The sequence below is a fragment of the Amblyomma maculatum genome, chromosome 10 (genome assembly GCF_055883805.1).
Source record: "Amblyomma maculatum isolate TAMU_Amacu chromosome 10, ASM5588380v1, whole genome shotgun sequence".
NCBI classification, from domain to species: Eukaryota; Metazoa; Arthropoda; class Arachnida; order Ixodida; family Ixodidae; genus Amblyomma; species Amblyomma maculatum.
Genome location: NC_139353.1, coordinates 144,329,876 through 144,353,287, shown reverse-complemented (window position 1 = coordinate 144,353,287; position 23,412 = coordinate 144,329,876). Strand labels below are relative to the sequence as shown.

Genomic DNA, 23,412 nt, shown 5'->3' with positions numbered 1-23,412 from the left:
AATCCATATCGAGACTTGTGAGGTCTCTCGCAGGTAGCGGCAGTGCCGTTTGATGCGGTGTTGTACTGAGGTCTTGTAAGAACAGGCTTGCAGAGTTTAGCCTCTTGACTGTCGGTGTAGATGTGGATGAAACGATCTGTTCCTTTGGTGCAGTGTTGAAGGGCCTCGTCGATGGCCGTTAATTCGAGTTCAGTTGCGGACCACTGTCGCTAGTAGCGTACAGCTGTGAACCCTGGTAATAGGCGGTGGTTGCAAACATGATGCCGGTGTCGTCATGATATAGGGCGGCGTTGGTATAAATGCGGAGACCGATGTGCTGGTCTTGTGTATCAATTATGTGGCGTTGTTCGTGATCTCTTCCTGGCCCTTTGGTGTTGGTTGGAAGTGGTTCTGGATCCGTTGCCAAAGTTTCTGTCCATGGTGCTGTAAGATGGTCAAATATGGGCAAGTGAAGGTTTGCTTCGTCAAAGATTCGAGTGAGGAGGCGACGCCCGTTGGGTGTGTGACGCAGGCGAGTTTCATTATTGGCTCGACGCGTAGCAATAAGTGCATCCACTGGTGGGAGTTGAGCAAATCTGTGAAGCTCCGTGATGCGTGTGTGTACAGGTAGACCGGTTGTAACCCTCAAAGCAGAGTTATAAAGTAAGCCAAGTGTCTTGTAATTGGCTGCGGTCAAGTCAAAGTAAGGGGCAGCGTAGCGGAGCTTAGCGAGCAGAATAGCGACGGTGAGGCGACGCGCTACCTCCGTCCCTGCACCGCCCCCACTCTTCCTGCTGAGTCGTTTGATTATGCGGAGCGTTGGCTTTGAGATTTTAGCTGTTGGATCCAATCCTTAGCAGTACCATGTTGATTGATGGGAGCGAAGTATCCGGAGATGACCTTCCGGGGGTCGTTCGGTGCTTTGACCGCCGAAGTGAAGGTTGAAGTCCACGCCGCCAGGCGGTGGATGTATGACCAGAAATTTTGTTTTTCCCGGGGATTTTGTTTTTCCATGGTGCTAGTTCCATGGGGGCTAGTTGCGGCTCGAGAACAAATCGATAGAATACGGAGTGGTGAAATCCAGGTTCTTCCGATGCCCCATAGAAGGCGCTTTACTGGATGCCGAGTTGGTGGCTTAAAAGCAGAGAAGTAACATAATGGTAGTAATGTAGCAACAAAATTTAATAAATAGAATGATGGTTTAGTTAACCATTCTAAATCAATAATTAAGATATAGGGAGAAAAATGAGCATGATAGCTACTGCTACCACCCCGTTTCAAAGGGGACGCTCCTATATTCCATTCATCCATCCAGTTCAGAACGGCTTTAGCAATGGTAGGTGCTTAGATGATAGCCAGTTCGGGCTTACCCAAAGCATCGAAATATCTAGAGTGGAAAATAGACCTTTGTATTTGGCCTTCCTCCACATAAACTCAGCGTACGACAACGTAAACAGGGAACTCCTGTGGAACATATTAAAAGAAGGTATCGGTCATGAGATAAGATGTCCTGGAGGAAATATATCGATATAACAAAGTAGAAATTACATGGGAAGGGTAAGAAGTGCGGACGCTGCCAAGGTATGCAAATGATTAAGACAAGGCTGTCCTATATCACCGCTGCTGTTCATGCTTTATATGATAAATATATGGAACGGAGGATACAAGAAAGTAACCTAAGTTTTAACCTGTCATATAGATTAGGCGGAACGGCGGTAGAGCAGTGCTTCCCCAGTTTAGCAGATAGCCAGGAAGACTTGCAAACTCTAGTGAAGTATTGAGGAGACGTTGGGGACGCTCTAGGCCTCAGTTATGCGCAGTAAGTCGGGTCTGATGATCTTCAACAGTTCAACTGATCAGGGTCTTAAAATACAAGGCCATGAAATACCCAGAGTGACAGAATATAAATATCTCGGAGTATAGGTGAACGAAGGATTGGCATACATGGAAAAGCATGAGCAATCACTTAGGGCGACAGGACGAATAAATGCCGGTATAATGAAGCATAGGGCATTGTGGGGATACAACAGGTATCAGGTGCTGAGGGGTATTTGGAATCATGGCGCCCGAGCTTACTTTTGGAAATGCGATTTTGTTCCTAAGGAAAGAGGTACAGTAGGCATTAGAAATAAATCAGAGAGCCTGCAAAGTGCGCTTCTCCGCATCCCTTGGCACATTTTGGCTGCAAACCGCGTGACGAGGTAAACGTCGGATCCACTTTACATGTGCTCCGGCATGAAAAGCTTATTTCTTCTTCTTCTTTTTTACTTGCGCAACACTGCCGTTATGCGGAAAACCCAACGTTCAATGCAACAATGTCTTCAGGCGTTTCTCTCGCGGCCGGCTTCGCTGAAATCGACTGAGTTCTTAATTTAGTTATTGTGCTTACATGCTTTAATTAGACCAGAATGATCTGCGATGACGTTTTCGAAAGCACCGTGCACTGCAGCTTCGATGTGAGCCCCAACTCCAGCGGCGCTCGGGCCTCTGTTCCAGGCACACGCTCGTGGCTACCATGCGGCACGTAATGGTGCGCCGCCCCTTCCGACTCCTGGTGGCCCGTGGGAGGCGACGCTCCGAGTGCGGGTTCGCGCTTGCAAGCATGCACGTGGCTGCAGGAACCGCGCTGCTGAAGTGGGTGCACCGTATTCACACTTCTGGATTGCTGAGAAGATCACGTTGTGTCATGTTTTATACTATATCGAATTAACATGTCAAGCTATTTCGTGACCCCCTTCGAGTTCTATATATCTGGGATCAACGTGTTGGAAAGATAGTTTGGGTGCATTAAAAAAAAGTTTTAAAAAATGTCCCATTGTATGCTGGTTTATTTGCTTCAATTCACATTACTTTCTTCTTTTCGTCGGAATCATGAACTCGACACTCCACTACAGTGGAGGGTTCTTCCGAGCTTTTAGCCATGGGACGCTTCCGGGTTGTTACTACCGGATGTTTCCTGAGGAAACAAAGACCGTGGCTAAAGGTACGTCGGAAGGACCCGGTAAACTCTTTATCGGGCGACTTCGACCGCTGTAGTACTTTGGTTATAGGCTAGTTGGTTCGACATGTTTGAAACAGAAAAACGGCGCGAATGAAACAAGGACAAGAGAACGAGTTTTTAAGGTACGCTTGCTCCTTCGTTTAGAGTTCCTTTTGGTCATTTTGTTTTCCATTGCCGCTTGTTTTGTTATACAAACAGTTCAGCTTCATGCGCACCTTTTTTGCACGTTCTTGTTGGCCATTTTAGTTTTGCACTTTCACTTTTGTTTTTTGCAGGGAAGCTCAGAAAAGTTAAGGGAAATTGCCGTGGTTTATTTTGAAACGTGCGCTTGTGCTTTCACGTTAGGCGCTTTTTGATTCTTATAAACTGACTTGTTTGTTGCAATGAAGTATTTTTCCTGCCGGTCACCTCGTTTGCCTGTAATCTGTATGGCGATTGTGATTGATAGCTTTTGTTGCGTTTGGTTACGGTGGTATGGCTGAGTGCTGTGTATAAAATGCAGGGTGTGGTGCAATAAACCTTAGTTGATAGTTGGCACCAGTCTTGTTCGTTTTCGTTCCTCATTGTCCTTGTTTCAGTCTCAAACAATCGAGCGCTATGTTTTGATACTGTGCCTAAAAACGCACCCGGCACTTTTTACAAAAAAAAAATAAAAATAAAATAAATAATCGCGTTATAAGCGGGTATAAGGGATACGACATATCTGCCGTATCACGCCAGGCTTCCGCGTAGGTTCGGTACCACGGAAATGATTGTGTTTCGATCGACTACTGCTCGTAACTAACAGAAAAAAAATCTAAGTTGACTCAATTGCACAGGTGCGAGTCGCGTCGTGGCTAGCTTCAGCAACTGTTTTTCCCATGCCTGCACATTGCCTGAAACAGCGTGAATGGCGTCCGACGCGCATACTTCGAGTGTGCCAGCAATGTTTGTCACAGTCTGTGCCAGCTGCTATACGTACGAGCGAAAAACGGCGAGTCTTTCGGTTTATACTGCTTGACACAAGTTGCTGGGCGTCAGCGTTGAACGGCAAATTTACTCCTGGCTATTCACATGTCAACACGTGATTTTCTAGCGTATACGTGTAGCGAAGTCCGATGCTGCCATATATTTCGCTTATCTGTGACGACGGCTAAGCGGGGCCCGTTCGATCGGCTTGCACTCATGTCGAACCTACGCAGTTTAAACTCCATGTAAGCGAAATTCAACGACAAGACAAAATGTGGAGGTTGATCACTCGTCTAGTTCTCTTCTGAAGACACAAAGAACATTGCTGTTTGTATGGTAGCGCATAAATCGCGCTTCCGGCTTTCAGCTTGTGCAGCTAGAAGCAATATTAAAGGGAACTTGGGAGCGCGTGGAATCCGCACTTTGCAAAGCGCTGCCATTACCATAAGACGAGAATCGGTGGCACCAAGGGTATGCTCGGAAAGAGCAGCCGACTAAGCTTATTTTGGCTTACCAAGCTTACTAAGACTAAGCTTACCAATGATTCTCCACCTGTCGGTGACAGCGCCACGCGCTCCCGTGTTCTCTTTCATCTATGCCTATGCTGGAGTGGGTGGTGGCCAGTGGAATCGCCACTTCCTCCAACATTAGCGCGTCGTTAGTTTTTGCTGAGAGCCCGTTCACCTGCTTTCCTTTGTGCACAACAGCAATGGTGCAAAAGCAGTCCTCGGTGGGACCCGCTGCATACACGTGTATGCAGCGGGTCCCACCGAGGACTGCTTTTGCACCATTGCTGTTGTGCACAAAGGAAAGCAGGTGAACGGGCTCTCAGCAAAAACTAACGACGCGCTAATGTTGGAGGAAGTGGCGATTCCACTGGCCACCACCCACTCCGACACAGCGTACAATAATGTCGGCTCGCAACAGGCCTGCCGAAATTACGTGAGGGGTAGGATAGCGCCACTTGACCGCAGAGTATTGTTGACACATACGAGCAATACTAGTAAAAAAACAGATATCGGTGCCCGGTCACCATAAGGTGGAGGTGAACGAGACCGCTCATGCGGCTGCCCGAGTGTTCCTCCCCGGGGTTCCGCTCAATCCTCCGGTTCTACTGCGGATACCATCCCGCTCATAACTTATGCGGGATTACAAATCATTTACGCCTCTGCAGGAGGACACTCCCAGGACCCGCCAAAGGCCTCGACAGTACTGAGGAGTGCCACCTTATACGGCTCCAAACTGGGCGTTTTCTAAATCCCGTCGTAATAAAACACACGAACCTGACATTCACGGGTAGGTGCAAATTCTGCGGGCAGTATGCTGACCTATACCACATGGTGTGGGCCTGCCAGAGAAACAGTTATGCCAGCCAAATAGGGAGGCTGCCCCGTCCAGCTCGGACCTGGAGGCCCAGCGCGCCCTGGTCCAGAGCTCGGGCCGCGGCGGCGGCCAATGGCGTCTCGGAATAGGGTCTGCCACCCAGCGCCATAACATTTTACGCATCTCCCTTTCCCAAATCATTTCAGTGTCAAATGTTTTCTCTTCCTCCTCTCCCTCTCTCGCATGCGCCTGTGCTAAACTGAGGGAGACAGTGACGAACGAAACAGACGCGTATGAGTGGTCCCTCTTTTAATGAGTATCAGTACTGGAAGCTGCGTTGCGTCTGTATGTCGTCCAGTATCTGCCGGAGCTGGTCGTCCTCGAAGCGTCCCTCGAGGCTGGGCACCAGGGCGCGGGCCTCCTCCGGGTTGTCGGGGCACAGGTTGGCCAGCTGGGCCAGCTCGAAGCGGTGTAGCTTCTTCTGCGCCAGCAATTGCCGCACCGCGCTGATGGTCTCGCGGTTCTTGAAGCGGCTGAACCGCTGACAGTAACCCAACGTCTTCATGAACACCTGCATCGGCGTAAGAAAAGAATACTCGTCTCGCAAATAAAGGAAGCGCTCTACCCATTCTCTGTCTCGCTATGTGACCTTTTAAACACTCGCAATGCCGCACACGGTACAATGCCAAGCCCGCTTCAGCTTCCGATGACGGCCGCAGTCATTTTGCGGCGCTGAGAGGGACACCTTGGGGCTTTACACCTTGCCGCTATCTGAGAGTCTGGAAGAAGAATTGCAAAATGTAGTTAAGTATTGCGGAGGCGAAGGGGATGTTCTAGGCTTCAGTTTCAGCGCAGTTAAGTCGGGTCTGATGATTTTCAACGGCTCAACTGATCAGGTCTTAAAATAAAAGGCCTTGAAATACCTAGAGTAGCAGAATATAAATATTTGGGGGTATGGGTAAACGAAGGATTGGCATACATTGGAAAGCACGAGCAATCACATAAGGCCAAAGGGCGAATGAATGCCGGGATAATGAAGCATAGAGCATTGTGGGGATACAACAGGTATGAGGTTTTGAGGGGTATTTGGAAAGGAATTACGGTGCCCAGACTTACTTTCGGAAATGCGGTTTTGTGCCTAAAATCAGAGGTACAGTCGACATTAGAAATAAATCAGAGAGCCGTCGGACGATTAGCACTAGGGGCCCACGGCAAAACCACAAATGAGGCGGTACAGGGAGATATGGGCTGGGCATCTTTCGAAGTGCGGGAAGCTCAGAGTAAAATATTATATGAGGAACGCCTGAGGAAATTGGACAGTAACAGATGGGCAGCTAAAGTATTTAAATACCTGTACGTAAAAAGCGTTGACTCACAATGGAGGAAAAGAACTAGGAAACTAACTAGTAAGTATGCTAGTCACAAGGACGGAGAAATAAAGAGCATTAAGCAACAGGTGAAAAAAAAACAGAAGGTAAAAATTGGATAAATTCGATGGAAAAGAAACAGTGTGGAATTATATCGAAAGTGGAAAACGCAGATCAGGAAGGAAGATTTCTTTGATAACTCAAGAGGCAGTGCCCTACTTTTTGAAGCTAGATCAGGGTGCCTTAGAACACGCAGCTACAAAAAGAAATTTCACAATGGAGATGATGCATGTGCTGCATGTGGTAACTCCAGTGAAACAATTGACCATATTATACTCGGATGTAATGGTATCTATCCGGAAGTTGATGCAGGCGCAATCACTGTTCCTGAAGCTCTGGGGTTTAGAGATAACAGTGGCCGGGTGAATAAACCGGCAGGGGGAAATTAGCAAAAAACAACTGGAAGATTGGTGGCTTAAAAGCAGTGAAGTGACATAATGTTAGTAATGTAGAAACAAAAAATTTAAGAAATAGAATAATGGTTTAGTCAACCAATCCAATCCAATCCAATCCCATCCCGTCCGTCCGTCCGTCCATGCCGGCCAAGCAGGAGGCAAGGAGTAAGTTTTATGCGGACATGCCTCTGAAAAGCGTGACAGCGAATGTGCTTCTACAGGGAAGCAGCACCGGCTACCCCCCCTCCAGAGGGAGGAAGGCATGAGGCCAACACCTGCTGTACAGGAGCATCGAGTACATTGAGCCCCAAGCCAAGTGACCAGAGACATATTTCTAACAGCGTCCGCTTCGCCCCCCCCCCCCCCCTTTTTTTTAGAACACATACAGTGGCTCAATGCTGGCTTTTGGGGCTTACGAAAGCGAAAACTGAGCGAACAGTACACAGATAAGGTAATGCCGCTCACACCGAACAAAGTAGCTCCACAGAGCTATCACTATTAAGGAAAAAAAAATTAGATCTCTTAGATGTTTCTTAAGAGGAGAATGCTTACCCTTCTTCTCCTATATAAAAGCATAATATAGGAGAGGAATAGAATAATAATATATTAAGAATAATTTAAATAATGGAGAAAATATATATGCGATTAAGAATAGTTGTACAATTACTACCATTTGCTCCTGTTTTTTTTTTTTTTCTTAGGGCCTAATCGCAGGTTTCTTCGCTCCGCTTGACCTCGTCCTCTTCCCTGCTTTTCAAGACCGGAGTCCCGACCTTCCTTGTCACCGCGCAGCCCGTAGACCAGGTTACTCATTAGTTACGTTTTCTCTGAATAGTGCACTTCCAGCTTTCAGTGCCACCTTTCTAGACCGTCTTAGGTATTTGCATCAGTGATGGTGAACAAAGCAATGAAATGCATGCGGCAGGGGCCAAAACAATAGCACACCAGACAGAGCTTGTGAATTAATACCTCTACCAGTGATTCCACTCAGTTCCTTGCTCCACCCAGTCTTCCCATTTTTTTTTTCAATTTATTTTTTCGGAAAGCTTCTGAAGGGTCACCTGGGCTAAAAGCTGTCATGTCAGCTTGACAAGGCCCAGGTGCCCGAATGTACAAGGCAGGGCATGGTGGCCTACCATGCATAGGACAGTACAATGAAAAATAAAATACACAAAATTCATGGTACAGATTTGTACATGTGAAAATATCAACTATGATAGGACAAAATAGATACATGTTTGCAACAAAACAGCAATGACGTCATTCAAAGAATAGATGCGAGAGAGGGAAAAAAAAACATCTAAAGATGCAATACAAATAGTGCTTCTAAAGTGAAACATACAGGAAACAAGTACATTTTCATAAATAACGGCTTCTGAAAATCAGGATAGCAGGAAATATCACCCACTAAAATCTAATGGGATAAAAAATACTGCCGTAATCGGTTGAGGTTGGGGCTGCTAAATTCATCATACTTATTGAGAATTTGTGGAAGATTATGTTTCAAAGACTGTAGTTTGTAATTGGTGCGGAAGCGTGGAATCAGCCAAACATCAGTGCTGCATGTAGAGGCATTGCTTTGATAATGTTGTAAGGATGCGATAGACGTAATGAACTGCCTGAAAGCGGGTGATGATAAATAAAATGAGCGCAGCATACGAAATTCATAAATGTTTTGTATCGGGACTATATTGTATTGAGGAAAATACTGTTCAGTTGAGGAGAAGTAGTCAATGTTAGCTATAATGCGCACAATCTTCTTTTGCAACATGCAAACCTTCTTAGTGTTGCCTTTAGTTGTTGTCAACCACACCAAACTGCAATAGTTAATGTATGAGAAGAACAGCGCCTGATATATTTGAAGTTTAGTGTGCACTGGAAGTAATGAGCGGCAGCGAGATAAGGCCCCGGTTGTTTTACTGAGTTTTGCGCAGATATTGGTGATGTGCGAGTCCCATGTTAATGAATCGGAAAACGTCACTCCTAGAATCTTATGTTCTTTTACAACTGAAATTTCTTCACCATCACAGTGAAGAGTGGTAGCCAAGCTTACTACTTTATTTCTCGGCCGAAAAATAATTACTTTTGTTTTTGCCGGATTAATTTTCAATCGGTTATTCTTTGACCAGAAAACCAATCTTTCGAGCAAGTCGTTACATTGTGTTGCCAGACTGTTTTCTTCTGGGCCAGATAAAAGAATGCTACTATCATCAGCATAAATAATAAATTTTCCCTCTAACCCAGTCGTCACAATGTCATTAATATATACATTAAAAAGAAACGGCCCTAAAATACTACCCTGTGGAACTCCAGTTGCAATGGGTAAAAAAGAGGACTGTCTGTTACCCAAGTGTACGCACTGACTTCTGTCTCGAAGGTAAGATCTGATAAGGTTTAAAGGTGTTCCTCGAATTCCATACAAAAATAATTTATCTAAAAGGATATCATGACTGAGTGAATCAAATGCCTTGGAAAAGTCAATAAATAGACCAAGAGTAAGCAACTTATTTTCAATATTCTCCAAGATCTTCTCTTTGAGAATCAGCAGAGCATGCTCTGTCGAGCGCCCCTTTCTAAATCCAAACTGGGCATCAGAAAAAAGCTTCATCTGGTCAAAAAATTCTGTCAACCTTACGGATAAAATTTTTTCGAACCCTTTTGAGAATATTGGTATAACAGATATTGGTCTGTAATTTTTAGTGTCATTTTTGTTGCCGCCTTTGTGTATGACGGTTACTCTAGACTTTTTCATTTCGTAAGGAAACTCGCCATCCTCAATGATCAAATTGAAAATGTGCGTGAGAACAGGAGCAATGGACGGTAATACATACTTTACAGGTTTGATTTGCAAATTATTTATGTCAAGAGCTTGGCTATTCTTAAGTTGCATGAATGTTCTTGAGACTTCTGCCTCTGTGACAGGGAGACAAACAAAACTGTTTATAGGGCTATTAATGTCAGGGGTGAAAATGGGAGGCTATGATCCGTCGTTATGCTGTCGATAAATACTTGATTGAAGTGATCAGCTAGAGCTTGACCAGAAAGTTCACGATTATTAACTAATATCTTCTCAGGTGCGGTGTTCTTATTCCGAAGGCCAAGGACCTTATTTATGGCTTTCCAAGTGGCTTCTGGTTGATAATTGGTAATATCAACGAAAATATGTTCAAAATATGCCGTCTTTGCACGCCGAAGCTCAGAATTCAATATATTTCGAGAAGCCTTGAAATTTTCGAGCGCCATCTGCGTACGCGCATTTAGAAATGCATGAAAGAGCTTATTTTTCTTTCTTATCATGCGTAGGTGAACTGTGGTAACCCACGGCTTTTTTATCTTTTTTGATGGACGGAAAGTTCTGAAGGGAAAGTGCGCAGCATATATTTTTACGAAAATTTCAAGGAAACTCGAGTAGGCATCGTTTGCATTTCTTTTCAGAAATACAAAGGACCAGTCATATGTGCCAATGTCTTGCTCAAAAGATAACAGAGCTTCGTCTGAAATATATTGCATTGTAATAAAATCAGGGCGACTTTTGTTTGCGCTCGTAGGGGAACTATAAAACATAAAAATAGGGCAATGGTCACTGATATCTGCAGTGATCGTACCGGCAAGGGACACGGCTGTTTCAGTGTTTGTGATAAGTAAATCAAGGGTGGAAGATGAGGACACTGTAAGACGGGTGGGCGTTGTTATAACATTTGTGAAACCATTTGCACAAAGTCTTGTCTCAAAATCATGGACACTGGCATTGTCATCCTGCATATTCAAATTGAAATCTCCACCACAAATCAAGTGAACATCGAAGCTTCACTCCTGGCATAGTTTAACTTGCCATGACAAACAAGCAGTCATCGCTAGGAGCAAAAGGACGAGGAGACAAAATTGGGTAATCGACTGATGGAATCATCTTCATGCTAAGTTCAGATACAACTCAAGAACAGACCAGTAAACTGCTGCACAAGGAAGCCTTCCCAACATCAGCATCGGCTTATCATTCTTAAGCCTGGGTGAATCAAATTGTATCTGCTGGCATCACATCGCGTACGACTGCTATGCACGTTTCATGCGACTTGTTGTGACGAAGTCAAACGAGGGGAAAATAAAATGATTTGGGTAACATGTTTTTTTAACAGATTTGTCATTTTGTCTTTGAGTTGTACGTGGTTATATATGTAATTATCTGAATATGCAACTCAAGTTGCGAATGTTATAGACTGTTATTTCACAGCATAGGTTTTCGAATGGGGCAACTTTCTCTATGAGTGGCACCGTTGCGCAGTGCAGCGGCTACCCATGTTTAGGATGAAACGGTAGCCCGAAACCAATAATTGGAGCTATGCATGCGGCAATAGATTTTCCTCTGTTCTTCTCATCTATTTGCAAGGGACGACTTTCCAATATCATATGGTGGTGATGTTGGCGGTGTGCATTGGCGCTTTTGAAATAAGCAAGAAGAGCGCTTTGCAAGCAGCGATATAAGAAAAATAATAAAAGTAAGTTGCCAGCAAAAGTGAGTCGGAACCGCACCGCAAACCAGTTCGGAACGTTCCTCCGATTTTTTTGGGTTCGGTTTCAATTCTAAGACGGTAGAAGAACTCAGGTTCGGTTCCGGTTCGACACTCCGCACAAAGTACAAGGATGATATCTTTGAAACTGAAGCCTGCAAGTACTTGTTTGTTTTTTAACGGTATTAGCATGACCTATGTCGTCGACGGAATAGTACCAGTGACCGCTATCGAACAGATGCAGTGCTGGAGAAACGGAACGTGACAGCATGCAGAAATTAAGAAGCGGCAGCTCGGATTAAAGCGCGCATATGGTACTAATGCGTGGACAGCAGCCTCGACAGGCAAATAACGCCCAAATGCGGCTTTCTCGATGAGAAGTAGCCCGCTTCGTATCGGACCTGCTGACGCCATCCTGTATGTGATACACACCACTGAATTAAAACCAGTGGAGTGCGATTTCTGCAGCAATATTTTCTTCTCCGTACACGAACAACGTTCGACTGAGTTGAACCTGTAGCAAAGTTGAGCATGAAAATTTTCGCGACCGTCACATGTGAACACGTCCAAAGGGCGCTTTCACAACAGCGCCAGACAAGTACTTGAGTGTCAATAACATTCCAAGAATTTCTCAAACGAGGCGACGGGTGCTTAGGCGTGGCCACTATGTTCGCAGCGTACTTATCTAGCAAACTGCTAAAGCTAATATTTACGTAACGTTTCAATACCATAGATACAATCACGCTAATTTCAAGAAGAAGAGAGCAATAAAAATCTCTGAAGGCAATAAAAAAAAACAAAAAAACACATTTTTGATTTTTGTTAAACTTTGTCCACCTTTTCTCCTCTACGTCAGCTTTGAAGATCATTAAAAACGTACTGCATAATATTGATGTGCTATTAATTACGGCCGCTTCAATAAGGTTCTCGCGCAAGGATTAACAATCGTTGTAGATCCGGCTTCTCACCACTAAGCGTATAGATGCAGACAGGATTGGATTTCAGGTTCTTAAAGAAAGCCAAGCAGTAAGGAAAAGATGTCGGCGGAACTGAGGACGTTAATTTCGAGACAATTTGGTCACTGGAGCGGCCGTGAGAGCGGGAGTATGTGCTCCCCAGACTCTGGTTTTAAGAGGCAGCGCAGTGCGAGCTCGTTTTCGCGTTCTCGGACCAATAGAGTTCGAAACGCTAGTAACCTCTTGGGTAGCTGTTGATGCATGAGCAATGGAGCTTCGCTACTCTATCGTCCCTTTGTTCGCACCGCAGCCAGAAGCCGATAACATGGCAGTGAGGGAAGCAAAATCAAAATGCTAACGGGGAGCTTTGAGCGTCCGCTTCACCCACGCGGGCGACAGCCGCTGTCACGAGAAACTGCTGCGTCAGGTGCGATCGGCGGAAAGCATGAAAGTGGCGCTCCAGTGCAAAACGAAATATTGAATGAAAAAACAACAACATTGGTGTCACGACGCAGCCAGAGTGTCACGGTGTCATTGGCGTCACGACGCAAGAAGAAGGGGCGCTTGAGCTTGAGAGGGTACTGTAGCTTGTCCCACAAACGGCGTTGCGCTTCCCGGTGAGACGGGGGTTCGGCACTCCGGGGGTGCCGAGGCTCGGGTTTCGGGTTTCTCGGCCGAAGCGGTCGAGAAGCATGTGGTTGTCTTTCGGAGACGCTCTGTGCGCGAGGCGACTAAAGAAATGGCCAGCACCACGTAACTGTGAATGTTTTCTTTTTGGAGTAGCTGGCCAGGGCGGTGAGCAGCTTCGCTTGTGTGTGATGTTGTGTCTTATTTTTCTTTTCTATATGAAGTATTTAATTCGGGAGAAAGTGGCGGGAAAACTGTTCACTGGTTGTGGTGTTGCGAGGGGGTTGTCAGTGGCTGAACAGTAAGTTTTGGAGAGAATTGCTTGAGATCGGGGTGCGGGAATGAGAGTTTAACTATTAACAGATTTAACAGTTTAACTGGCGCAGCCGACAGGATCGAAGACGGGGGACCGCTGCTTTGCAACGAGACTGGAGAAGAGATAGGCAGCGCAGGGTGAGACGAAGACAGCTACTCAATTTTTGAAGAAAAGTTTGCCCCTGGGTGGAGAAGACAAGAAGAGGAGATTTGAAATTGTCAAGAAACGTTTGCCCTTGGGTGGTGAAAAGAAGAGATACGAAATTGCCAAGAAACTTTCGCCCTTGGGTGGCGAAGAGAAGAAGAGGTGCAGCGCCAAGAAGAGAGCACAACGACGACGACGGAAGAAGAGACTGCAAGCGGGTCGCCACCGAAACCCCTCATAAGCATAAAAGCAACAAGAAAAGAGAGTAGCGCTGTTCGCTCACCGTTTTCCGTTCACCGCCATCTCTCCACAGTACGTTAGCCTGCACGCGTTCCAAAGTTCTTTTCCAACGAACTTCACGCACGCACGCCGGCAGTCCTCGTACTCGATGCCGCCATGGCCACACTCCCAAGTCCTCTCAAGCGTCCTCCGTTATTTCACTGTCACAGAACCAGGTTCCTCTTCCCACCTGCACCGATGTCGCGATTACGATGGTGCGGTGGCTTGCCGACGTTCTATTCCGCATTCAAACATAGCATGGGAAGGGGAAGTCCTCGAAGCACGCACCAAGAAAGCAGCGGTGTTCTAGGCTCGCCTTTTGGACAATTGTTGTTGTTTTGTTGATGCACATGCATGTTTGTCGTGTTAATGTGCGTTTCAGGGTTGTACTGCGCTGTTTTGAGGAGTATCGTGAATTTATGTACTTGCATGTCTGTATTTCTTTTTCGCTATTTTATGTACAAAACTGGTGCCACGAGGGAAAGATTTAGTGCATCTCAGCGCGAGGGGGCAAGTGCGGTGGCACTAGGCGTTTCGGTGGTATTTCTTGTTTTGTGTAGGATAACTGTTCCCTTCGAATTGGCCGAAGAAGAAAAGAAAAAAAAAAAAGAACGGCGAAGGCGGGAGGTGTCACGACACAGCCGGAGTGCGTCGTGGAGAAAGCAGAGGGAGGAAAATAGCGCACGCCGGCTGAATGAGGAAGGAAAGGCAGAGCGGGCTGGACCACTGCGGGGACACAAGGAGAAGGGGCGCTTGAGCTTGAGAGGGTACTGTAGCTTGTCCCACAAACGACGTTGCGCTTCTCGGAAAGACAGGGGTTCAGCTCTCCGGGGGTGCCGAGGCTCAGGTTTCTCGGCCGAAGCGGTCGAGAAGCGTGTGGTTGTCTTTCGGAGACGCTCTGTGCGCGAGGCGACTAAAGAAATGGTCAGCACCACGTATCTGTGTATGTTTTCTTTTTGGCGTAGCTGGCCATGGCGACGAGCAGTTTCGCTTGTGTGTGATGTGTTTTGTTTTTCTTTTCTATATGAAGTGTTTAATTCGGGAGAAAGTAGCGGGAGAATTGTTCACTAGTTGTGGTGTATATAAAGAAAAGTATATAACAGTTGCATCTTACCTGTACTCACCTATGGCACTGAAACGTGGAGGCTAACCAAGAGAGTTCTACTTAAGTTGAGGTGACGACGCAGAGGGCCATGGAACGAAAAATGGTAGGTGTAACGTTAAGAGATAGGAAGCTTGCAGAGTGGGTCAGAGAAATAACTCAAGTTACTGACATTCTAGTGGAAATTAAGAAGAAAAAATGGACATGGGCAGGACATGTAGTGAGAAGAGAGGATAACCGATGGTCGCTTAGGGTAACAAACTGGATTCCAAGGGAAGGAAAGCGTAGCAGGGGGCGGCAGAAAGTTAGGTGGGCAGATGAGATTAGGAAGTTCGCAGGGGTCAAGTGGATGCAGCTAGCACAGAACCGGGTTAAGTGGAGAAATATGGGAGAGGCCTTCGCCCTGCAGTGGGTATAGTCAGGCTGCTGCTGCTGCTGCTGCTGCTGCTGCTGCTGATGATGATGATGATGTGGTGTTGCGAAGGGGTTGTCATTGGCTGAACAGTAAGTTTTGGCGGGGATTGCTTGAGATCGAGGTGCGGGAATGAAAGTGCGGGGCTTTTACTGGACGGCAGCTGTGCGGGCCAGTCGTATGTGACTGGTGGTGGCTCGGGGCCATAGGTAGGAGACAACATGGTTGAAGTAGGGAGGAAGTTCATGGCGGTGGCCGATAGTAGGCTCAGCGCCGTGTAATCTGTATGTAATGAAAAGTGCGTTAGTTCTGCTTGTTTTATTTTGATTTAATAAATGTTTAGTTAGCATCGGACGGAGGTCACGCATTTGATGGACGACATGCGCTCAACTCTGCAACTGTCAGTCGCAAAGTAAGTCCCCCAGGGTCCGGCACGAGGCCCTCCTCTCGCAACCATCACCATCGACCAAAAAGGGAAGCCCTTCCGCCGACTAAACAATCAGTCGAGGTGGAGGGCGTTCGTTGTAATATGCATTTAGCTATTGGTAACTGGATGTGCGCGCCTGTCTCAGATGACGGCAGCCAGACAGCTGTTGTTGATTGCAGCCCTAAACATAGAGTTTTAAAGAGGCAGTTCTCTATGACCTTCACAATTTTTCCATTCCACTAAAAATTATTTGGAATATGTTGCTGGCTCATTCAACTTTATCATATTCTTGTGTAATCCGTGGTAGGCGAAGGTGAAATGCGAAAAACGTTTGTGTGGTGCCCGATGCCAAAGCACATCAGGAACCCCACGCGTGCAAAACTGAACCATTCACTATAGTGTCTCTCACAGCTAATTTGCAACATTGAGACAAAAAATGACTAGATAAATATTATGCCAAAAATGAAAAATCGCAGGCGATTCACAAATGTCGTACAATCATAAGACCTGCGTGGTGCGCTGAGCCTTGTGCAAGGGCCTCATTGAAGTGGCCGTAATTACCAGCGCTACAAAATTATGCAATATGTGGACGAGAATAGATGGACAAAGACAAAGTTACAAAAATGTTTTCTTTAATTGCCGTCAGAAATATTCATTGTTCGCTCTTTTCTTGAAATTAGCGCGATCGTATTTTTGTACTGAAACGTGATATAAATACAAGTTTGAACAACAGTTTGATAGTTAAGAATGCTGAGAATATTGTGTGGAATTATCGCCACTCTGCCACAACCCAACCCCCCCCCCCCCCCCCTTTTTTTTTTCAGATAAAAGTCTGCAAAGTAGGTAAAATTTTGTTTCGTGGGCCGATTTTGAGGAATTCCATAAAAATATCTTCACTATCCAGAAAAGCCAAAAATAACAGAATACAAACAAAAACATGCGTATATTTAGTCAGACAACTTTCAGCTACCTAACTTTATTTTTTTTGTGTGTAATTCATAACCAAAGTTGTCCACAAAAGCAGAAAAAAAGTGCAGCGCTCCACCTCTTCCGTCATCATTAATTCCCTGTGCCTCGAAAAAAATTTTGGCAGCAAAACGAATTGCAGATATCTTCTTTCCAGTCATCAGGCAACAATATATAACATTTTGAAATAAATATATGTCGACCGATCATGCTTTGTTCGATTTTATGTGAAAGCGCCCATTAAATATAGAACCGTGATGCCCCCCCCCCCGAAAAAAGTTGTACCATATTGAGTAACACAGAAACAGTCCAGCCCAGTGCTTTCTCAAAATTATCTCGACGAAAACGAGATGGCACTGTCTATGACAGTCTTTTAAACAGCACGCATCTGCCATGGGAACACAAGGATGCGTATGATTTGAATTAGACATGGCTAATCTCTGGCCAATTAAGCGAGTTCTGCTGCACAACTGCAGCATTCGACAATGCTCCCATGTGTGTGCCTCTCACTCCTTTCATAGATATATAAGTGGATGTTGGTGCTAGGTTAGCATGGAAACTGTCAAACAGCGCATAGTGATGCTGCATGTTTCATTTTGCTTTTCATTTTTTACTATGCGCTTTTCTATCTGTAATATCTACTTAAGTATTTGTTGTGCTTAGATCTGTAAAATGATCTGCTGTATGAAATAAATAAATAAACAATTAAACAAAAGTAGGGCAGTTATGATTATGAATGACATTGCGTTTCCGCTAAGCAGGCATAAAGTGTCCAATTCCTGGCATTCTCATGCCTCTCCATGGTGGGCAAGCTATCCGAGTGTCTCCTTTTACGCCTGCTACTACATAACCGATTAACTATCAGTACTGAAACCATGCTAATCCTTCTACAGATCATTGACAGTTGCCACGGACACACGCACGAACATGCCAGCGAGTCATGAGATATTAAAAAAGCTTTCGCCTTAATAATGCAGTCATGAAAATTTATTACAAAGTAAAAGAAAACATATCTACATACTGGTGGTCGGGTTCAAACCTACGACCTCCAATTTTTGCCGATACTGCTACTACTTAGATAACGAGCATTAAGATAGGTTTGAACCATACAGGCAACTGAAAACAACCTCATCTGGCATGGAATGAGCATACGATACCGATAATTATCATACGGGGCCTTCCGGTATGTGCACTGGAGAGAATTCCATTCTTTCGAAAGGTACAGCTATGGGTAGAAATTAAATTTAAAATTCTCTCAACGAGTTTTATTGCAGGAAACCAGGAGAAACCAGGTTATCCTTCACTAAAGTGAAGCATAACTTCAGCTGAGCACCGACTCCTTAAATGGAGCTTCTGCCCAGCCCAATGCTGGGTAATTAGTTCTCAGTCACATGGGCAATATCCAGGGCTTTGAGTCAAGATCCTCGTTCCAGCTACGTGACAAAATGAATTGTCGCTGAGAGATTCCATCACCAACATGTTGAAGCTGCCAACAATAAGGCATGCAAGAAATCATCCTCAAGTTTAACACAAAAAGGGTAAAAACAAAATGTCTATTTCTTACACTAACATTCATCACTCATTAGTTTTTATGTTTTGGAGAAGCTTTTTAGCACTGTTTTCTTTTTTTTTTGGAAGCTAGTATCGGTTGTTCTTGAAAAGCAAAAAACAAATATTAACAATACTGTGCTTGCTGCAGCGTTCTGAAGCCTAGCCTATCCTATCCTTTTCTTCTTTTTTTTTTTTTTTTGCAATATAAGTTGTGTGTTTTGAGGTTCCACAATTTTTCAGTCAATACACTGCTGTAGTTTCATTTCCAATCATGTTGTTATGAGCCCTCCGCGCCCGGGTGTATGCTGCTGCTAATCACAGGTTTCCGAAATTTCGATAGAGGTTGATGTCGCTCCATTGACTCGATGCCACTGAAACTGCCCATGTAGCAGTGCTCAATGACCTTTCCGAATCAACAGAGTATCGGCTCAAGGTCCTTCAACATGTGAGTGTGACAGGGGTATAAGGCAGTGATTTGGATGTGTTCATACTTATTAATGGTTTAACTGGGCAGAAGGCAACGCAGAACAAAGGGCACACATAATACAGCACTTGTCTCATGTATGCCTTATTTATCATGTCTTTCCGCACTGTTAAACCATCAATGCTACCTTTTATTTGAGTGTGCTTGAAACATTGTATTTTTGATGGGTCCTAAACTTTACTGTGTTGCTTTTGTTCGGATGTTATATGTAACTGCAACTAACGCATATGTATCAACAAGAACTTAAGCATGGGAAAAGTAAACCTTCAGAATTAGACACATGTATTTTAGCTATGTACGCTTCTGTACACGTTCTTTAACGTGTGCTGATATCACCAAGCACAGGATTGTTTTTGCAACTTACCTCCACTTACCACAGTGGCTCAGGGGTTAAGACACTCGGCTACTGAACCCAAGTACCCGGGTTCGAACCTGACCGAGGCTGTGTTATGATGAAGGCAAAGCCCAAGGTGTCCGTATGCTGCGTGATTTCACAAAAGTGGTCAAAGTTTTACTCCATAGACCTCCATTACAGCGCCTCCCTCTTTTCCTCCCATCTCCCTCCTTTCCCTTATAGTGCAGTTCAGGCATCAACCAAGAAGTGTGACAGATACTGTGCCTTTCATCTACTGTAAACCAACTTAATTATTTACCAATTTCGCATTCCCTGAAATGTGGCAGCTGCGATCGATCTTGCAACCTTGAGATCAGCAACTGAATGCCAAGCTCACAACTGTCTAATGAGAGGCAGAACACATATATTATAGCTATATAAGTCCGTCGTGCAGGTACACCCATGTAAGGCATTTGAAACGCACTTGTTGGCTGATTGAAAAGAAATGTTCCTCATTTCGACATAACATATAACAATGGAAGTGTTGCCCATGCTGTGTCCTTCTGCTTTCTTTTGCATGCATAAAAGACAGTCCTGTGATTCGTTTTCACTTTTCTTAAGCTGAGAATCCTTATGTTTCAGAAACATGGGAAATAGGCTCTGCAGTGGCTATAAACATGCGCACCCTCTACCTTTTCAAGGCAAAAGCCTTTAATGCCTCATCATTGTCAGCAGAAGCTGTCGGCAGATGCTGTCAGAAGAATGTGTCACGCTTTCGAGGGAGATAGTTAAACCTTGTCTTTACCGCGAATCGAACCTCTATCCTTTGGATCCCCAGCCGAGCGCATGACCCCCTGACAGCGCGACGCTGCGGATCGTGAAACCTTCATCATAATTCCCTTTGTCTACCGTGAGGATAGCGGGATTCCGCGAGCGACAGATACTGATACGACTTACAGCCCTGTAAACTAATTATAGAACGTCGGTGAACTTTGATGCATTCAATGGAATGCTGATTGTGTTCGCCTTTCATTTGGCGCTTCCTCGCACGCCGCATTACACAGCAAACAGAAGCAGACATAGATGCCTAGGAGGCGTTAGTACAGCACGCATCAGCAGCATTTCAAATTGATTTACAGGACAGAAAAGGCGCAGTATCTGTCACAATTCTCTGCGGACACATGTATCACGCCATAAAGGATGGGAGGAGGTGGGAGTGAAAGAAGAGAGGGAGATAAAGGTACCACAGTGGAGGGCCATGATCCACTGTGCTTAACGGCTTTCACCTCATCACACTTTAGCAGTCCAATGTATCCTCTAGAATTTTTAGATGTTGTGCTTGCTCTTGATTATTAACTTCAGGTTATTCATCGCTACCTACCTACGGGGTCACCTTGTCAACTGCTCATCACATGCTTCCCATTAAAATTATTGCCTGAGCACACGAAAAGTGCTTCAGTGCTTTTTGGCTTACATTCCCATTTGTGTTGAACCGGTTCTTTGATTTTCGACTGTCACCCTAGAAGTGTAGTAGCTGCATTCTCAATTGCGAAAATAGTATTTACTCAGTGGGATATATTCTAATTTTGTGTGTGCTTCGTAACAGCCTTCCCAGTTCACGCGATTGTTCGATGACCTGCAATTTTGTCATTCACGTTACTTCTACTTCTTTCCATCAGGCATTGAGCTTCAAAATCCGCACCAGTGCCATATTCTCCTGGAATAAAAATTTTAATGGCCGGTCTGGCTTTTAAATGGTTTAAACGGTTTGGTCTACAGCCCACAAGAGTAATTCTTAGCAGACTGCGCAAGCGGAAAGTTGACAGCCAGCGACCATTGGCGTTCAATAGCACGAAGTAGCTTTATCGAGCCCGCTACCCATGAGGTCAGGACACCCCGATATCATCACGAAAAACGGCATTGGGCAACAAAGCGTGCTGCGGCCAAACACTGCGCAGTAGTTACTCGTTGTAGGCACATGTATACACACGCAGGGAATCTGTCACCGGCAAATGCGACGCCGACAAAAATGAAAAGCAGCGCGCGCGCATGGCCTGACCTCAGAGAGTTCCTGCTCTTCTTCGGCGCTCTCGTTCTGCTGTTTGCGGTGCTCGAGCAGCATGTGCACTTCGCTGATGAGCAGCGTCTCGGCGTTCTCGAACTCCTTGGGGAACTGCAGCTCCGACGCGTCCTCCTCCACCTGGTCGAGCACGGCCGCAGCTGCCGCTGGGACATTAGCCATCACTGCAGGCACGGCTCTAATTACAGCAACTAATCACGCACGTAGTAAAAGCAGTACAAAGACACTGAAATCCGACGACAAACACTAGACGATGCCTGCTTGCGGTGAACAAGTGACATGCGATCAACCAACGACCATTTTCCCCCACTACTGCTAATTAGACGAGTGGAGACATGAAGCAATGAAGCACATGAAGGACATGAAGTACATTTGTTTAACGGCCTTTAATCAAGATTATGGTCCCTGGAAAAACGTATGTAGAATGTCGTGTAATGATGGGCAACAGAGAATGCAGGAGAATGCTTGTTGAGGCAAACTAAATGGGCTTAAAAGCACGAATTAACTGACTCATTTGATGTACAACCTAATATTTTTCTCAATAATACTAAAAAAAGAACTCGACTAACGTTTTTAAAGGCGGTAAAAAAATCATCTTTTTTTTTTTTTGCAAAAATGAGCTTAGAAGAAAAAGCAGAAAAAGTTTTCTGGTGAATCTCCTCACATTCACTGCCTTCATCTCTCTCGTTACGGCATGGCGATCTGCGATCTGCGCATGGCAGAAATAGAACTCCGCGCGGCTTTGCCGTGCAAGTCACGCAGGTTTGTTTGGTAAACTTCTACACTGTTTGCGCATCGTGTCATAAGCTAATGTTACCGCAGTTTTTGCTAAACAGGATCAGGGTGCATGGGGCTGCATATGTAACAGTGTCTTCTTTCTACGATCCTTTTTGTTTTCTGAAGTCTCATGTCGCGACTTCCAAGCGACCCATCCCATCCACCACAATTTCAACAGAGCTCCCCGAAATGTGCAGTCCAAAGCCAGTGCGCCTCTTTGTTTCCTCTTGAATAATCGTTGCTACAAGTCACCTACTCTACCAAAAATAGGCGAACCTCTTGAAGTTGCGTTTGCTGGACCTGAGCGTGGCCGGCGTCCGACCGCCTTTGAACATGCTCGTCTGCTCGCCGGTTCGGACCCATTTCAGCGAGTCATATGCGCCGCGCAGAGTGAACCTTTGCCGGTGTTCTGCTGTAGCATACTGCTAGGCGTCTTTGCGGCGTGTTTTTCCGGCCGACATCGTCGGGGATCATTTACAGTCCTTTGTTCTGGCGGCGTGGAGCAGACTCGCAGTATCATATTACGTCGCGTTGATTTAGGCTTGAAGCTTCCTTCGGACTCGCTGAGACTTCACCCAAAGACCTCTCCTATATCCTTCCAACTAGCCCTAGTTTTCAACTACTGTGCCAGTTGTGAGCACTGTATCCCCATAAAGTTTCATCGGCCCACCTCGCTTGTCTTATCTCGGAATCTAGTCTGTTACAGTTAGCAACCATCGGTTATCTTGCCAGCATTGCGCTTACATGCCCTGTCTGTGCCCATTTCTTCCTTCTTGATTTCGGTCAGAATGTAATTAGCCCCTTTTAACTCTGCGCTACCAGTGTATTAACGTTACATTGGCATTTTTCTTTTGCCTTTTTGCATTGTCCTCAATTTAACCCTTTTCGTTAGTCTCCGTGCTGCTTACCCACTGAAGGTGAGAGGTGATGTACAGTTTTACATAAACTTTTCTCGTGAGCATTACTTGCTTGGTCACTGCATGTCTGAAGTATATATGTATTTCCTTGTGTCAAGTGTTTCACTGCGTATCATAAACTAGCACTCCCTTTGAGACTCACCAACATTAGTTTACTTTTCTGCTTAATTTATTAGGCCAGCCATTCTGCTTTGCCTGTCGTGAGTTCTTGGTCATGCATTTAGTCTCCCGAATTCAAGGCAGTGACATGAGTGAGTTGTAGATGGGTGATGTATTCTGCATGAACTCTCTTCCCAATCTACATCTGTCAGCACCTCCTGTAACCATAAGTCTGTGATGGCTGTGCAGTTATTATAAATTTTTTCATGTGCTTTTACGTATGCCTCTCTACAGCATGCTTTCTTAATGCCTGCTCGACTACCAGTGGTTTATGTGTCATATGCTTGCTCTCAATCCATGAAG

At 45.3% G+C, this 23,412-nt stretch overlaps 2 protein-coding genes and 1 long non-coding RNA gene across 3 annotated transcripts in view; 2 read left to right on the top strand and 1 right to left on the bottom strand.

Moving 5' to 3' along the window:
• Positions 1-2,780, top strand: part of LOC146177626 (uncharacterized) — an 83,975-nt gene extending 81,195 nt beyond the window's left edge. Inside the window, exon 3 of the mRNA XM_084581168.1 lies at positions 2,476-2,780. Coding sequence (XP_084437294.1) covers positions 2,476-2,507 — 32 coding nt within the window. The 3' untranslated portion in view covers positions 2,508-2,780. The remainder of the gene's footprint in view (positions 1-2,475) is intronic.
• Positions 2,781-5,545: 2,765 nt separating this feature from the next.
• Polr2D (RNA polymerase II subunit D) lies at positions 5,546-21,599 on the bottom strand. Its single transcript, XM_084580519.1, has 2 exons — positions 21,236-21,599; positions 5,546-5,822 (listed from the first exon to the last, which is right to left on the bottom strand). Exons 1-2 carry the CDS (start codon positions 21,416-21,418, stop codon positions 5,571-5,573), a joined length of 435 nt encoding a protein of 144 aa, XP_084436645.1. The 5' UTR covers positions 21,419-21,599; the 3' UTR covers positions 5,546-5,570.
• A 335-nt stretch (positions 21,600-21,934) lies between these two features.
• Positions 21,935-23,412, top strand: part of LOC146177624 (uncharacterized) — a 36,984-nt gene continuing 35,506 nt past the window's right edge. The window contains exon 1 of the long non-coding RNA XR_014701054.1: positions 21,935-22,018. This is a non-coding gene — a long non-coding RNA (uncharacterized LOC146177624). The remainder of the gene's footprint in view (positions 22,019-23,412) is intronic.

Bases quoted from the DNA above. Each gene is read 5' to 3' on its own strand.
- Polr2D (XM_084580519.1), bottom strand. From the start codon at position 21,418: ATGGCTAATGTCCCAGCGGCAGCTGCGGCCGTGCTCGACCAGGTGGAG. The intron at 5,823-21,235 runs GTCAGGCCATGC...ACGCCGATGCAG, and splicing joins AAGAGCAGGAACTCTCTGAG to GTGTTCATGAAGACGTTGGG.